Source organism: Eurypyga helias, unplaced genomic scaffold, assembly GCF_000690775.1.
Source record: "Eurypyga helias isolate BGI_N326 unplaced genomic scaffold, ASM69077v1 scaffold10055, whole genome shotgun sequence".
NCBI classification, from domain to species: domain Eukaryota; kingdom Metazoa; phylum Chordata; class Aves; order Eurypygiformes; family Eurypygidae; genus Eurypyga; species Eurypyga helias.
The window spans coordinates 62,092-78,360 of NW_010250771.1; the positions used below are offsets into that span (position 1 = coordinate 62,092).

The following is a 16,269-nucleotide window of genomic DNA, read 5'->3' on the forward strand; positions in this document are numbered from 1 at the left end:
GTGGTTTTATTTCACCTGGTGGAAAGGAGTCCTGCTTGTCCCAGGCCTTTGGCTATTCAAGGTCAAACTTCCCCTGAGTCTTGGTGGCCCAGCAGGCTTGCTTGCTTCATGTGTAGCTGCTCCAGTGCCCCAGGACTCATGAGGGAGAGATACAGCTTTCATTCCTCTGCTGCTGTCTGCTTGCAGATGGGAGGCAGCTTTCGGCAGAAGGATAGAGGAAAGCATTATCTCCCACCCCTGAGACAGTGCTGGGATGCCCCAGCTGCCCTGCCTTGAATGCCCTGTTTTTTGCTTTGCCTCCCTGCCTACAGAGGTGCTTAAGAAATGTGATGACTAGGTTTTTCTAATTGCATGGATGAAAATTCTGGCCCCGGTGAAGTCTTTGGGAGGTTTGTCAGACCTGCATGGGGTTTCATCCTGCTGCCCAGTGGTTGGTACCCACAGACAAGGTGCTGAAGCAGCTTGGCTACTATTAGTGCTCAGAAGATAGGAGGCTCTGACCTGCTTTTCTTAGTGAAAATGGATAAAAAATGAAATTGGTCCCCCACCAAACCACATACTCTGAATCTTTCAGAGTGTTTCATAATTTGCTAACCAGCTGTCTCATGTGCAAACAAAGCAAACAAAGCAAAAACATGTGCAAACTCCCCTGTACTTAGCTGCCACCTCTCCTCTCAAGGTCTTTTTCATCAGTTGATTTTCTCTCTTTGAATGAACATCTAGACTTCTAATGATATTAACATGAGTGTACTAATGGCATCTTTCTGCCTCACTAATTTCAGTTTTGTGCTTGCCTGGGATTATTCAGTAGGTACCTTTTGACCTATTGTGTTTAGCTTCCAAGGAACCTGACTTCCAAGGGTGTAATACATGGCATGATATTGGAATAAACAGATCATCTCCAGCCTCTAACTGCATGCAAGCAAAAGTTAAGTGTACTGTAGCTAAGATCCTATAGCCCACTTCATTGCAACAGATGTGACTCTGCTCATCTGGTGTGACACCTACTGATACTAGGGCCATGCAAGGAGCTTTCATCTCTGAGTGGTGAAGCTCAGTGGTTCACTACAGATGATGTTCTATGGTCAGACTTGAGGGACACCTAACAGTGTGACTGACTTGAAGCCTATAGCTGGCCAAATGTGTCCTGAGGAAGTTTTAAAGCCTTAGTGTTACTTTTTGGGTGGAGAAGCTGCACAGTCTGCCTAATGCTCACATGCTTGCAGACCCAGAAGATGCTTGGTTTGCTGGTGGTGAATGGACTCTGTCCACGTGTGATGGTCTGATCCTGGTGTATCTGTAACTCCTGATCCAGTGGGAAAGCAGTGTGGTCCCAGCATAGGAATATAGGTCTGGCTATGGAAGACATGGGACGCCTGAAATGCCATCTGTTTGGGGTGATGTTGTGCTGCCCAAGGTTTTCAGTCTTCTGCTCTGTGCAGAAGTGGCACAGGGCAGGTCTGAACATAGAAATCCAGCTTGCAAAGAGGCTGCAGAATCCTACTGTGTTCATTGCTCTGGCAATAACTGCATGTGAAGGCGTCTTCTTCCACCAATTGGATCTCAGCTTTCATCTCAGTTATTTTACAAGGGCAACTATTTTTAAAGTTGCTATATTTGAACTCCTTTCTTTTGCTTTCACCTGCCCCCCCTCACCTCTGCATTGTCCCTAGGTTGCTCTGTTCCCTTGCCTGACCCACACATATCCCTATTTCACCACCAGACATTCATAGACATTTTTCTTCTTGTTTGTGGGTCTGACCCACCTACACCTTTCTTTAAAAGTGACTTCAATCTAATTCTTTGCCAACTTTGCTGCAGTCAGCTGCGCTAACTGATAACTCCTTTCCCAGACTTATCTGGAGGAATTCATGGGTGAAAGCACTATGCAAAGCAAGACCAGAGAATTTGAAACATCACCGGGTGTTGAATAATGAAGTAAACCACAAAGTCAAAGTCTGAGGGAGCACAAGGTCTTTTCATGCCTTCCCAAAACTGACTTACATTGGATTTGATGCTTTTTAAAATTTTTTTCTTTTTTAAATAAATCAAGACTTGTATTGTTAGACTGGTGAAGGCAAGAAACTGGGGTTTTGCCACTGCAATTTTAGGGCTGATTTCTGTGGCTGGGCCCAACAACTAGGAAGAGTTGATGTGGTAACTGGATTCTGAGCTGTGAGGAGTTCCAGCCGCTGCTGAGGAGGTGGAGGGTGATATTGTGAGGGAATGCAGAAGAGGGGAGGGATTAGGAGCTAGGGTAAAAGGAGGATCTGAAAACTTGCAGTCACTTGGAAATGGCTCTGAGTTCTACCTTGGGAGTAAAAAATGTCTGTATTGTCAAAACTAGGTGACTGTGCAGAGGGGAGAGGGATGCTTTAGGAGTGAAGCTTGAGAAATAGCTGTACAAGAGATTCATGAGTAATAGAAGAATGAGCAGTACAGTCTCTTTAGTCTTCTCTCCTCACAGATTATTTTACCAGTGCTATGATTTAGGTTTGCAGTATGAATTTCTGCCTGCTCTGTTGGGCTGGCACACTCCTAGCTGGGATGCTATTGTAGCAGTGTAAAAGTGCCCGGCACCAACATACCAATACAACAGGCTTCAGGCAGGGAATCTGTACAGCATTTCCTCTACCAGGACAGGTGATGGGGCACAGTTGTGTGGATATACCTATGTGTACAATCAAGCTGAATAAAGAAAAGAATACAGTAAAAGCCCTGAAGATGGTGCTGGCAGTGATGATTGGCATTCCAGAAACAAACTGTTCACCACCTGAATGCAGATCAGGACAGAGTTACAGCTTTGAAGAACTTGCAAGCTGCAGATGACAAGGCTAAAGGAAGGAGGGAAAAGGATATACAGAGGCACTAAGAAGAGTAATAATGAACATTAACTCTCACTAGCAATGCTTTTATTGTCTTGTTGTCAGCCGCCTTAGTGCAATGTTCTCTCAGCATCCTGGGGTCCTGATCAGATTGATCTTGGCACAGTGGAGGTGGAGAAAATGTCCACCAACCAGAGGCAAGCCAAGGAAAGACCTAGTGGATAGAGCCAAAGGACACCAGCAAGAATAGTTGCAAGTCTAAATAATACAGCTGGCAAAGAAAGACTGAGGAAAGTGGGCCTCTTTAGCCCCAGTGCGAGAACATAGAGAAGAAACAGCAAAATGGTCTTCAAAAACATAAAATGCATCTTCAAAGAAGAGACTATTCCAATTTCCCTGTCCATGGTGAAGATAACAGAAAATACTGTAGTTAGATTGCAGCAGAAAAAAAAGAACTTTCCAATAGTAAAGCCCTGGTGTGGGTTGTCCAGGGAATGGAGGACTATCCAGCACCAGCCATCTTCCACAGCAGGCTGAATGAGGAGATGTCAGAAATGGTGATGTCTAGGAGAGACCTGCTGGAGAAGGAAGGGCAGAGTAGTTATCTTCTCAGGGTCAGATCCAGCTTTGTGATTCTGTGGCATTGTTCATGGTGCAGCTTGGGGACAAAAATGACATATGTTGGGGGTATGAGAAGGAAAAGCCTCCTCTCCTTGAGAGTCATCCATTAGCTATGAAGAAGTTCATTTCCTGGCTGAAACAGAGGATACAGAAGCAAAGCAGTGGGTAAGATGTTGCTGTGGACATGCATAGTTATCAAGTCCTAAATGTAGGCATAGAGCTACCTTGGCGTTAGACATGAAAACCAACGACCCACTCACTAATTTTTAACAAGTTCTGGATGAAGCTCCTGTGCAAACAGCCTGGCTTGGTTCTTAGGCAGTGAAGAAAGGTGCAAACTGACTGCAGTGACATGCAGCTGAACCAGAACAAGAGGAAACAATCAAGGATGTTTGGGCAATGCAGAGAGGTGGTGCTAAAATTAATGCACTCAAGCATGGACTTTGCTTTTCTAGCCTGATGTCACTAAATTTTACGTTGCCGCTCACTAATAAATGCTATCTTTTTTAGACATACTTGGCCTGTGCCACAACAAACATCTGCTGGTCATATGGCTGCCAAAAGAGCAAGCGGAGTGCTGCTTATAGGTGCCTGTGCAAAAGGTTGTGACTGATGCCCTGATGGGCAGGTTTGAGAGAGGGGTGGGGGGTCTGCTACCCACAGCGGCTGGCTCCCTGTACTTTTGGTGGGAGAAGCTGTCCTGGGGGCCAAATGGTCCAATGGCTAGATTCAGCTGTGTAAATATAGATGCCTAGAGCCAGTTTAGGTGCCCTGGAGTATCCAAAATACCCTCAGGTGGCTGGCAAATCTGACACAGGAGCTATGAGAGACCTGCTCCCAGGAGGAAGTTCCCTGGGGCATCTCAGCTTGGCACTAATGCTTGGGCAGATTAACTGAACCCAGAGTATCTAACATGGGCTCAAGCTCCTTTGGACTTGCAGCTAACAGAGGAACTGAACCCAGGGACCTTATTTTAGTGGGTCAGAGCTGTGGAGCATCCTGTGGTAGAAAACTGAAACTGAGGGTCTGGCCTTACAGAGTGAAAGGACCTCTCCCAGAGAAGCTGTGTAAGGGTAAGTGGCTACACGCATACACATGCACACGCTCAACACCAGGTTTTGCCAGCTCATTATGTTATCCAGCGGGGGATTTTTAAATTTATTTTAAAGCAGTGCAAAAGCAGATCGACTGAGAAAAAAGAGCCTTTGTGTTGTCAGAGCTTGCTGAGGTTGGGAAACTGCTTTCAATGCTATTGGCAAACACTTTACAGTGAAAACAGGGCCTACATCAGGCAGATAAATAAGTGCAGATGCGCTTTTCTGTAGGAACCATTTGGTGATAGACAATATATTAAAAAAAAAAATTCTCATCAAATTAATTGTGGCCAATTAGACATAACCCCTTCCCTTCATTCCTGAGTCCCCTCCAGTCGGGCTGCCTGAATGGGAAGAGCTCCTATCACCTGTTTCATTATGCAGATTGATATTCAAACATCTGAGAACAATGCTGCTCTCGGCACGGCAGGGCTCCAAATTGCTAATGAAACAGCTCTGCCAGACAAGTCACTTAAACCCGCACTCGCTGCCGACAGCTCTCATGGCGAGTTTTGGGGGGGGGATCGAGAAAAGGGCTCTCCACTCTGAATGTGCTAATAGCCCCCAGCCTGTGTGTTTATCGCTCTCCAGAGCAAGAAGGCTTCTGCTCTCTGACTCAGAGAGGTTACTTTCCCAAAGACGTGGACTTAATGCTTCTTGAGTCCCATTTGTGGAATGAGGGGTTGAAGAGGTGGGCAGTCACTGAGCTCTGAACACAAGATGTCTCATGTCCCAAAGCTACCCCAGCCATTCAGGTACACTTGGTGTCTGTTTCCCACCCCCATCTCTAGCAGCCACCTCCTCCCCACATTTGATGTGGAGCCAGCTCCGTAAGGGATTTCTCCTGTGGGTGAAAGCGTGTCACATCACCTTGGGTACAAGGGGAGCATCTCATGAGCAAGGCCCCGCGGTGAGCTAGCGGGAGGCTGCAGGTGGGGTACACCTCTGCTCAGGGCTCTTTGGGTGCAGGGCTGCAGTCGAGCCCTGCAGGTTCCCTCCCAGGCAGGAGGACAGGGCTCCTGCTGCAGGGAGGTGTGAGATGGGGCTCCTGCAAGTGTGGACAGACCCTTTACAACCCTGTTGGCTACTCCTTGTGACTCTCTGTAGCTGGGTTTGCTCAGCAATCAGTGCAGTTGCTTATCTTCCCCTCCCCTCTTATCACCACATTTTTTTGCCAGTCTCACACGGCTCCTCTTTGCAGATGCCTGGGGTAGAGTAGTTGTGACTGAGGGCTTTGGCAGGAGAAACATTTACATGAAATGATGGGAGAGTTTTCTCATTAATCTAAATTCTGACCCTTTCTGTCAATATCTGTGGTTAATTCCTTCGTCGATATTTACTGAGACACTGAGATTACCTCTGCACAGGCTGCCTCCATGTAATGGCCCCTGCATTGAGCCTCAGCTCCTGTCTCATGTCTCTCAGACTCCTCCTAGACCAGCCCTGCTTCTCTGGGGCTGATGCTTCTGATCCAGGCCCACTGTCCCAGCCCTTGGGAGAAGCCAAACAAGTGTCTTTCCTTACTGAACTCTTTGACAACAGTGTCAATTAACTTTCATTCTTACAAATTTTCTCCAGTTCCTCCATGTACCTCCATGTGTTGCCACAAGTGGGTACACTTCTTCCCCATCTGTCCCATATATGTTCTGGGAAGGCTCATATGTCTTCTTGCTCCTACAGTATGAGCTGTGTGGGGCAGAGGTGAGCTCAGAAAGATGCAGCAGTTTTTGGTTCTGGAGAGCTCTTTGGAGATCCCTCCATCCCTGGACTGAGCCTTGCCCACCTACTGTGGAGCAATAAACATGGGGATTTTTCAGCTGCAGTCTCCTGCCAGAAAGCTGTATGTATGTACCACTATTGCTTCTCAGATGTGGAGAGGTTAGCTGCTTATCTCTGGCTCCATGGGCTGTGGAGTCAGCTAGGCATCAACTGCTTTCAGCTTTGCAAACACCAAACCAGGTGCTGGGCATGTGTGTTCCTTTTAGGCATTCAAGCTAAAGATTGCTGCTGTGGGTCCCCCTTTCAGACTGTTTGCTGTCTCGTTGTCCACCAGGCTATGGCTGAAGTGTGTGGCGAATAAATGGCATTTGCAGATCAGTTCTGACTGAGGAATGAGCCAGGGGTAAGGGATGATGAGTGAACGCGCAACATGTGGTTTTGTAGAAGCCATCAGCCTTCCTTCTCCAGAAACATGCTTTTTCAGTTGCTGAAAACAGTAATTTCTTTCAAGAGGAATGTTATCATTTATTTATTGATTGCCCAGGATGATAAAAATTAAATATGGAGCCTTTCACCTCTGGCTGCTAAGATGGGCCCTCAAACACAGGGCGGACAAAGGATATTTCAGAGGTGGCATCACTGCCCTTATCACAGCCCTGACTGACTCTGTAATCCTTCCAACTCCAGTTCATAGGCACAGTGGTGGAAGCAGACAAAACTAGAAACTGTATCACTGGGAATGGAGGATGGAGATACAAAATGGACATTGAATGGGGCCTCTTTTTTTCTTAACACTCTTTGAGCCAAGAGAGACTCTCATAGCTTCTGCCCCTCCAAAGGGCACGCTGAAGCTGAGGTCACATCAGTGTTGGTTGTGCCTGCCTGCTGCTTGCCTTGCTGGCTTTTTTGGAGGGTTCTATGGGGATCGGAGGTACCCCACCTGCCTGCAAGGCTGGGTTCTGCAGCCTCTGGGGAAGCAAATTGTCCACTTTGTGAACTCCTGTTTTAGCATGTCAGGGGAAAGACTCTGTTCCTTTGTGCCTGGTGTGGCAATGCCTTTCTTGTGATGGGTTCCCTAAGCTGCTGCTATGATCAGCTTGGTAAAAAAGAATAATTTTAGCACGCTGCAGTGATTTTTCTCCCATCAAAGTTTGCTTTCATTGCAGGTGTTGATAGCTATGAGTTTGTCTTCTTCCCTAGGGAGTGTGACAAGTTTCTAAGAGCCACCTTACTGCCCGTTTAATGCTATGTGAAACCTTTTTTTTATGGTGATGTGCCAACCTGTGTTTCAAAAAACATCCCTGATGTTTCCTGTTGGCTTAAAGCAGTAGGACACGTGTCCTCTCTCGCACACTCATGTTTGCTCATGTGAACCAGCCTATCTCGCCATCCAGACCAGAGATATGATTCCTTACACAGCCATATGAGTTGACTGGTACATAGAAACAGGTCATGTAGAATCATAGAATCATGGAATGGTTTGGGTTGGAAGGGACCTTAAAGACCATCTAGTTCCAACCCCCCCTGCCACGGGCAGGGATACTTTCCACTAGACCAGGTTGCTCAAAGCCTCATCCAGCCTGGCCTTGAAGACAGCCAGAGATGGGGCATCCACAGCTTCCCTGGGCAACCTGTTCCAGTGCCTCACACAGCTCCTGGCTGGCCTGGTTGCTGAGACGTTGTGAATGAGATACACTGCTTTAGTGGCTTTGGCCTCAGCTGAGTTAACCAGGTTCCAAACTGGCTTTGAGCAGAGCTCAAGAACAAGGCGCATCTGCATGGTTTTCATCTATAGCCGTAGACTGCAGCTACATTTCCACTATAGAAGGTGACCGCAGGTGACTGCATACGTTCTTGAACCAGGTGAACTGTTGCTGTTAAATGGGTTTGGTCTGACCATTAGCATGTTCTTAGCATGCTTCTCAGGATCATCCAAATATACTGTCACAGGTACGAGTCAAGAATTAGCATCAGGCAAGCTACTGCTTGATACATCAAAAGAGGAGGGGGCTTCCCTCCATCTAACCTACCTTTGCATCTTTTTCTTTACTGCTTATTCAGTTCCTGGCTTATGGTTCTGTGTTCCTTCCCGTCTGCTGGTTCTAGGGGTTTTAAGCAGTCTTGATAATTGACAGTCTAAATTTTACTGCTCATAAAACCCCAGAGAGCATTGATTATGACTTGAGTTAAGCAAGTGGCATATAAAATCTCACAGCCTTGCAGCCGTAGGGAAATGTTATGATGAATGTATTTCTTGGGAGCAGCAAAAGGTTTGGAGTACTCTGCCAGCTCTGTTCTGGGCATCAAATGTTACTAGTGACTTGCAGCCACTAATAGCATTTCATTTGGGACATTTGCCCAAAAGTTTGAAAGCTGATCATTTGTTCGGTGAAGTAGGTGTGAGCATCTCTCCTCAATAATTACTTTTCTACTTCAGCCAGAATCAGGAAGTGCAAAGGCATCCACAGAGCTGTAAAAGATACTTCTTAGAAACTAAATGACACTTTGCGGATAAAATGCACATAGAATTTATTGAAAATCTTTCCTTGACTCTCTTCCAAAGCCACTGATACTTCTTTGGTTTCCTTTTTTCCTTTTATCTAACTTCCTTTTAATCTTTGATCACTGGCTATTTGATGCACTTAATCCAGAGTGGACAAAACGACTAGGTTTCTCAGATTCACTTTGTGGTTCTTAGGCACTAACAGGAGATGTTTGTGTTTGAAAACAGTGGAATATAGTGTCTTCTCAATAATGTTTTCTACATGATAGTAAAATAAAAACAGAACTACCTTCTGAGGAGAGTGTGTTCTGCCATTCAGATGACTGCTTCTTGCTGAAAGATTGTGAGAAATGTTCTTTTTCTGTCTCTCCAGTTCCAGAAACCAAATGACTTCTCGCCCCCTTTCCGCTTCGGGACAGTTCCAAACGGCAGCACAGAAAGGAATATTCGCAACAACTACCCTGAAATGCACAGCTACATGGTGAAGTTCAATCAGAGGGGGGTGGATGATGCACTGTTCTCGCTGAAGACTGGGTGAGCCTTTCTTTTTCCATGTTTACTCACCACCAAAACCTGACTTCTTTGCATGCTTGTCTGGAAATTTTTTTGTGGGGCTTGGAAAATGAGCCTTCGTTATCATTCCATGGTTAAAAGTATAGCAAGACCACACCCAGCACAGGAAAATAATTCTCTGGTTCTCTTAGGCAGGTTTTTCTATTGACGTCTGTATAAGAGTTTCTGGGTTTGCTGTGTTTATAAGACTATTAAAAAAAATAGTATCTTCTGTATCCTTGTGTATGTTAGCCTTGTCTGTATTAGTTGCGAAGACCTTGCTTCATCAAGATGTTACATGCTGATGGGTCTTTATGCATACAGGGGAAAAGCTCACAGGCCTCTGTGGACAAAGTTTTTTTCAGAGCATTTATATTGTCATCTGGAAATTCCTTTGTTTTCCCTCCTTCTGTGTATAAAAGATTATGTTAATCAGGAAGCTGAAACAATCCTTGTCAGACTAATCCCACCCCAGTGTATCACTAGCTAATACAGCGTTATGGAAGGTATGCTTGAAGCAAACAGTTTGGAAGTAGCCCTTATCTCTGGAATATTTTAGTATCAAGGGCTGAGCAAACTGTTATTTGAATAATAAAGAAGTATATAAAGTGTGAGCATTTCCTTGGGTAATTTGGGAAATGGAAAAAATCATTAGCAAAAAGTATATTTGAACAGCTCATCCTCTTTTAATAGCAGTGAATCTGTAAAGGAGCTAACTTAAAACACCGTTTTGCAAGCCTTTGTCCTTTATAATTAAAGACCTCCTCCCAGAGCTGACCATTTTAGTTGTCAGAGCCCAGCCCCTGTGAAAAAATCATTCTTGCTTACACTCGTGTTGCACTCTTATGAGAAAGTTTATTCCAAAGTGCGAATGAAGATGTTCAGCCAATTTAATTACTAGATTGACTGAATATTCCTAAACCTGTTTGCCAGATTCAGAGTCACACAGCTCGTTATAAATGAGTGTACCATTAGTTGGATGCCATCCTGGGAAGGTACAGTTGCCAGGATAGTCATCATCCAGGAAATAAATATGCTCTGTCCTGGAAATACATGGATGAAATAGAGCTCATCACTTGCGGTAGATGTCATCCTGGCTTTGTATCCACCCTTGGACAGATTTCCCCACAGATACGCACTTGAACTGCGATAGTCACTGTACTGGAAATATATGTGCTGGAGGTGGATTGAAAAGGTAGCGTGGGCGTGAGAATGTGCAAGGTGGAAGGTCTTTGGTCTTTTATCGGAAAATGCTTCATTTCAGATCTAGTGGGAGGATTTATTCATTGGCTGTCTTGGGTTATGTGGAAGATGCAGCCCCCTGAGACTGCCCCCTACACTCAAGTCAATTTGTTGCAGTGAGAGGAAGGCTCTCATCAGTCTGTTGTGCTGTCTACCCAGCCCAGCCCAGAATGGGGATTTCTCTGTGTTGAAACACAGTTTTTTCTCGTGGTTTTCAGCTGAGCCCTCTTTACCAAAGAGCTACTCAGCACAGTAAACCATAAAGCTTCTACCGTGACCACTTGGTATTGGTAAAGATCCAGTACTGCATTTCACAGTAATCAAAGAGTTAAACATGATGTCCTGACTATATTTAATTTGAAAAAAATTACATTTTGCTCAGCTAAGTCATGCCAGCAGTTTGAATCAGAGATAATATTTTCCTTATGCCAACCCCTACTTTGCTATCCAATATTGATACATTTTATAAAGCATTTTAGGTTCCTTTGAGATGAAAGGCAGTACAGAAATATAAGCTATTCTTAGGACTATAGATCCGCTTGACTTCCTCTTCATTCATCTTTATCTTGCAGTATGTTTGTATTCCAAGTTTTCTTTCAGATCAGAAACGATGATTATCAAAGAGTCAGAAAGAAATAGACAGTCCTCGATTATAATCTAGCTTCACCGGTAAACGGGTTCTAGGCTCAGAGTTTAGTTAACTCAGATAGAGGTGAACCTATTGCAGTCTGTCTGAAAGGGAGATTCTGCCTAAATTACCTGAGAACACCTTTGAACTCGTACAGATTCTCTCTTTTCTGTGCTATACCCCTCTTGTTTCTTGCACCTGTGCAGGAAGTTGGACGCTTTCATTTATGATGCAGCAGTGCTCAACTACATGGCTGGCAGAGATGAAGGCTGCAAGCTGGTGACGATTGGGAGTGGGAAAGTGTTTGCCTCCACTGGCTATGGCATTGCCATCCAAAAGGACTCAGGCTGGAAGCGCCAGGTTGATCTTGCCATTCTGCAGCTTTTTGGAGATGGTAAGTGACAAGAAAAAGAGGGGTTGGAGTTTTCCTAAGAAATAACAAGTTTTTCTTGTGAGAAATAGAATTTCCTAGCTCTGATGCTTCAGTTTTGAGTTGAAAACAGGAAATTATTAACAAGGGTTTGTTAGGGGTATTACACCAAAAATGTGAGGATGTCACTTGTTTTATGTTGTTGATGCAGGGTAGCATCATCATCAAAAGGAATGTCAAAAGCACTGAAGGTTTCACAGAACAAGCTCAGATGTGTTTTTGAAAAATACCTTGTGCAAAGAATGTCTTCCAAACCTAAGCTTTCTGTTGTGAACACTTCATTGTCTTTGAGCTTTTGCTGTGACAAAACCCGCTAATTACACTCAACTTTCCATGGTCATCTCATGCTTTATAGTTCTAGATGGGATCAAGCTGTGCAGTGTTTACAAATTTAAAGGATAAATACTTCTGGATGAGTTAACTCAGATTTTCCAAAACCTTAAAAAAAAAAACCCAAGGAAGGACTTGAGACTCAGAAGCATATTTTGGACAGAGTTTTTTAATCAGAAGATTATAGTTACCTAGTTCATCTCATCCTTTACAGAGAAATTGATAATATTAAAAAAATATACATTTGTGGGATAAGAAATTCCTTCTTAGAAAATATTTTCCTGGCTTTCCCTTTCCATTCCAGATTGCATCTTGCTGTGTCCTTTTTTTGAATAAATAAATTTCACAGGTTATTTTATTTATAAGTATTTCTTTTTATTTTTTTCCCCTGAAATCTGAAAATAACATGGTATAATAAATATGGAAAGAACATAGCTGTGATATACTTCAGCAGAAAATTGGCCACCTGATGGATAGGGTGTTCTGTCTCCTAAACTGCCTAATATGTATTATTTCAGAAAAAGATGTAAGTTCTCCATGAAGCTTTGAAGACTGTGCTATGGCACCACATAAATACACAGATTTTTTTCCCCTGTCACTGGGCAGGAAGTTGAAAATGTGAAAAACTAACTTTCCTAACAGCATGAAAAGAATTGCCAACCTGCAAAATCAGTTTGTTTCTGAATGCCTCTGTGTATGTGTGTGTGAGAGAGAGAGAGGGAGAGTGTTTATCTCTTTCTCCCCCCATGAAAATACCATAATGGGAGTAAGTAAGTGGGGTATGAAATTAGACTACAGAACATTTGTTCCTAGCTGATCCAAATTAATAATATTTTTGATTGGTCAGAGGGCTTGAAAGTGTTGAATTTGGACGAAATTGAAGGGAAGAAAAGCACGTAAAAATGCACAAATTTTTTGGGGAACATTGAACGTAGTTTTAATGAGTTATGGATATGATGGAAAAAAATTCAAAATCATTTTGATTGGAAGATATCAACATTTTGGATTTTGAGCTGGAAATGTACAATGTTTTCACTTAGAAGTGACTCACTTTTGTCTACCAGTATCAGTCACTGATTTTTCCCTTCACTGACCTAATAGGAAAGTGGATGTTTGTGAGGCTAGGTCTTCAGTCATCTGGTGGACAACTTTTTTTGTATCTCACTCTGGACTTTGGGCAAGCGTGACAGCTCTGTCCTGTGGTACAGCTTTTTGTGGCTGATATCTGGCTCTGGAAAAATCCTGTTGCCTTCTCTGTGAGAAACTGCACCTTCCCCTATCGGAAGGGCAGTCAGGATATTTTATAGACGTAGTAGATGTGGGAAAAGAGTGTGGCCCTGGAATTTACTTTAGATCAGCCTTTTGCTTTCAGTCTGCCCCAGCTTGAACTCTTTAGCCATGGCAGGACTATCTAACCTGTTTCTTTCCTTCTCTGTCTTTCTAGGGGAGATGGAGGAGCTGGAAGCACTGTGGCTCACTGGAATTTGTCACAATGAGAAGAATGAGGTTATGAGCAGCCAGCTGGATATTGATAACATGGCAGGTGTCTTCTACATGCTGGGAGCAGCCATGGCCCTCAGTCTCATCACCTTCATCTGTGAACATCTCTTCTACTGGCAATTCCGCCACTGCTTCATGGGTGTCTGCTCTGGCAAGCCTGGTGTGGTCTTCTCCATCAGCAGGGTGAGTGTCGTTAGCTAGCAGGGAGGAACAGAGGATTTATTCAGACAGTCCTGGGTACTGGAGATAGGGAAATCCACCAAGACTGTCTAACACACAGGTGGCATCGTGGTGGTCTGCAGGATAAAGGTTGGCGTCTTTTCATTGTTAACGTTGCAAGAGCATCTAATGTTTTTCTGTGACCTCTCTGGTCTCTGCTGGATTGTGGTCATGGAAATGAAAATTTCACATGGAAATGAAAGTGCAGTATACAGAGAAGTCGACTGTAACCATCTGCTCCTCCAAAGTGAGTTGTGAGGAGGCCAGATCTGGGGACAGTACGTCATGTAATGGTGGATAACGTGATTAGAAATTCAGGAGTTTTTCACTGTCCTCTATATTACAGCTGTTCAGCTGACCTTATGCCAACTAGAAGTGTGCTATCATGGATCGCCAGAAGTCCCTAACCAAAAGCCATGCCCTAAACCATGCAGAAATCCTTCCAGAGAGGATGACCACATGAACTTAGCAATTGCTTTATGCGAATCTGCCTTAGGGTATAATGTTTACATTTAAAGCAGACTCTAGTCATTTCTGAGTCATCTTTCTGCTATTAGTGTAGCTAGCAGGGTCCTATTTGGAGCTTTTTTCCCTTCTTTGAAGCCACTGATCACTTCTGCTGATCTATTCAGAAGTGAGGTTAAATCTCGGCATTTTTGACCTCAGTGTCTGATATAACAGAATTAACTTTGATTGTGCAAGGGGTATGTAATTGCTTCATAACATATTATTGAGGAGAAATGACAAAGCCTTTTGAATGCAGGGGCACAGCCTCTCTTCTCTATTGTTAGTTTCTCACCTGGTTTAGTCTAGAGATGGGATGGGGATTGTGTTTGATGACCTTTAGCTAAGTACAGATTCTTTCATTCTGGGGTTATCTGTTAGACCTGGGCCAGGTTGGTGAAAAGTCTGAAAAGTGTTAATCATCTGCTAGCTGCTGAGAAACCATGGTAACCATGATGTGATGGTGTCCATTTCACAACTGACATTAATAAGCAGGCACCAGTTGGCAGGCCAGGGAATAAATGAGCCCCTTTCCTTCTGCTCCTAGGGGTAGCCCTTGCAAACAGTCTGTGTCATGGATGAAATAAGCTAGTGGGAAACGTGGAGGAATAAGACACTTCTGCTGTCTGATTTGAGTTTGAATGGAGGACTTTGGCTTTCAGGGATGTCAGCTTGGAGCCTGTTATGACTGTTAAATTTAACAGAATGCAATTAAAAATTCTATTGTACCTCACTCAACCAGATGCAAAAGACCTAAATACCTACTTGGCAGTCCTGCTCTTTCTCTGTTTCCTATTCTAATCTGTACGGGTGATTAATGTAGCTAAGTTTATGACAAATGAAGCTGTTCCCTTTTTAAGATAGCTCCTGTCTCGTTGATTCACTGATGTCCAGATGAATTTGAAGGCCAAAACAGACTTTCTTCCTCTCATCCACACAGAATCATTTGTCTTGATTTTTTTATTCCCAAGGATATTATTTCCCCCATTTGCAATTCCATGTTATACCTACCAGATTTGAGTAACAGATGCAAGCAGCTATTCCTGCATCCTACCGATATGACATGAAACAAAGCAGAGGAAGAGGAATAGAGGAGAAGGAAAAAATGTGAGGGAAATGAACGGGGCAGAACAGCAAGGGTTGGTAGAGCAGGTCTGATTTAATTTGATTTCATTGTGCTTCAAGATGGAAGGCTGACAGGCCTTGCTGTCCTATGGGAAAACGCTGTTGCTGCACAGGGTGCTTCCCAGTCCAGTTCCCCTCTCGTGTATTTGTTGCTGGACCACTCACCTTCCTGCTTTCTCTCATTTCAGGGTATCTACAGCTGCATCCATGGCGTGGCCATCGAGGAACGCCAGTCAGCAATGAACTCCCCCACGGCGACTATGAACAACACCCATTCCAACATCCTCCGCCTGCTTCGGACAGCCAAGAACATGGCAAACCTGTCAGGGGTCAATGGCTCACCGCAGAGTGCCCTGGACTTTATCCGCCGCGAGTCTTCGGTCTATGATATCTCCGAGCACCGCCGCAGCTTTACCCACTCAGACTGCAAGTCCTACAACAACCCCCCCTGCGAGGAGAACCTCTTTAGTGACTATATTAGTGAGGTGGAAAGGACCTTTGGCAACCTCCAGCTGAAGGACAGCAATGTGTATCAGGACCACTACCACCACCACCACCGCCCACACAGCATTGGCAGCACCAGCTCCATCGACGGGCTCTACGACTGTGACAACCCGCCCTTCAATGCCCAGTCGCGGTCCATCGGGAAGAAGCCCTTGGACCTGGGGTTACCCCCTGCCAAGCACAGCCAGCTGGGCGACCTTTACGGCAAGTTCTCCTTCAAGAGTGACCGCTATGGGGGCAGCGGGGCCCATGACGACCTGATCCGCTCGGACGTCTCTGACATTTCCACTCACACAGTCACCTACGGCAACATCGAGGGCAATGCGGCCAAGCGGCGGAAGCAGCAGTACAAGGACAGCCTGAAAAAGCGCCCGGCCTCTGCCAAGTCCCGGCGGGAGTTTGATGAGATAGAGCTGGCCTACCGCCGGCGCCCACCCCGCTCGCACGACCACCAGCGATACGTCCGGGGACAG

General features: G+C 44.7%; 1 protein-coding gene across 1 annotated transcript in view; it reads left to right on the forward strand.

Moving 5' to 3' along the window:
* GRIN2B (glutamate receptor, ionotropic, N-methyl D-aspartate 2B) overlaps positions 1-16,269 on the forward strand; it is a gene marked incomplete at its 5' end in the record, with an annotated part of 74,107 nt that overhangs the window by 56,648 nt on the left and 1,190 nt on the right. Inside the window, 4 exons of the mRNA XM_010151785.1 lie at positions 9,136-9,296; positions 11,391-11,578; positions 13,389-13,627; positions 15,481-16,226. Of these exons, the coding sequence (XP_010150087.1) occupies positions 9,136-9,296; positions 11,391-11,578; positions 13,389-13,627; positions 15,481-16,226 (1,334 nt within the window). The remainder of the gene's footprint in view (positions 1-9,135; positions 9,297-11,390; positions 11,579-13,388; positions 13,628-15,480; positions 16,227-16,269) is intronic.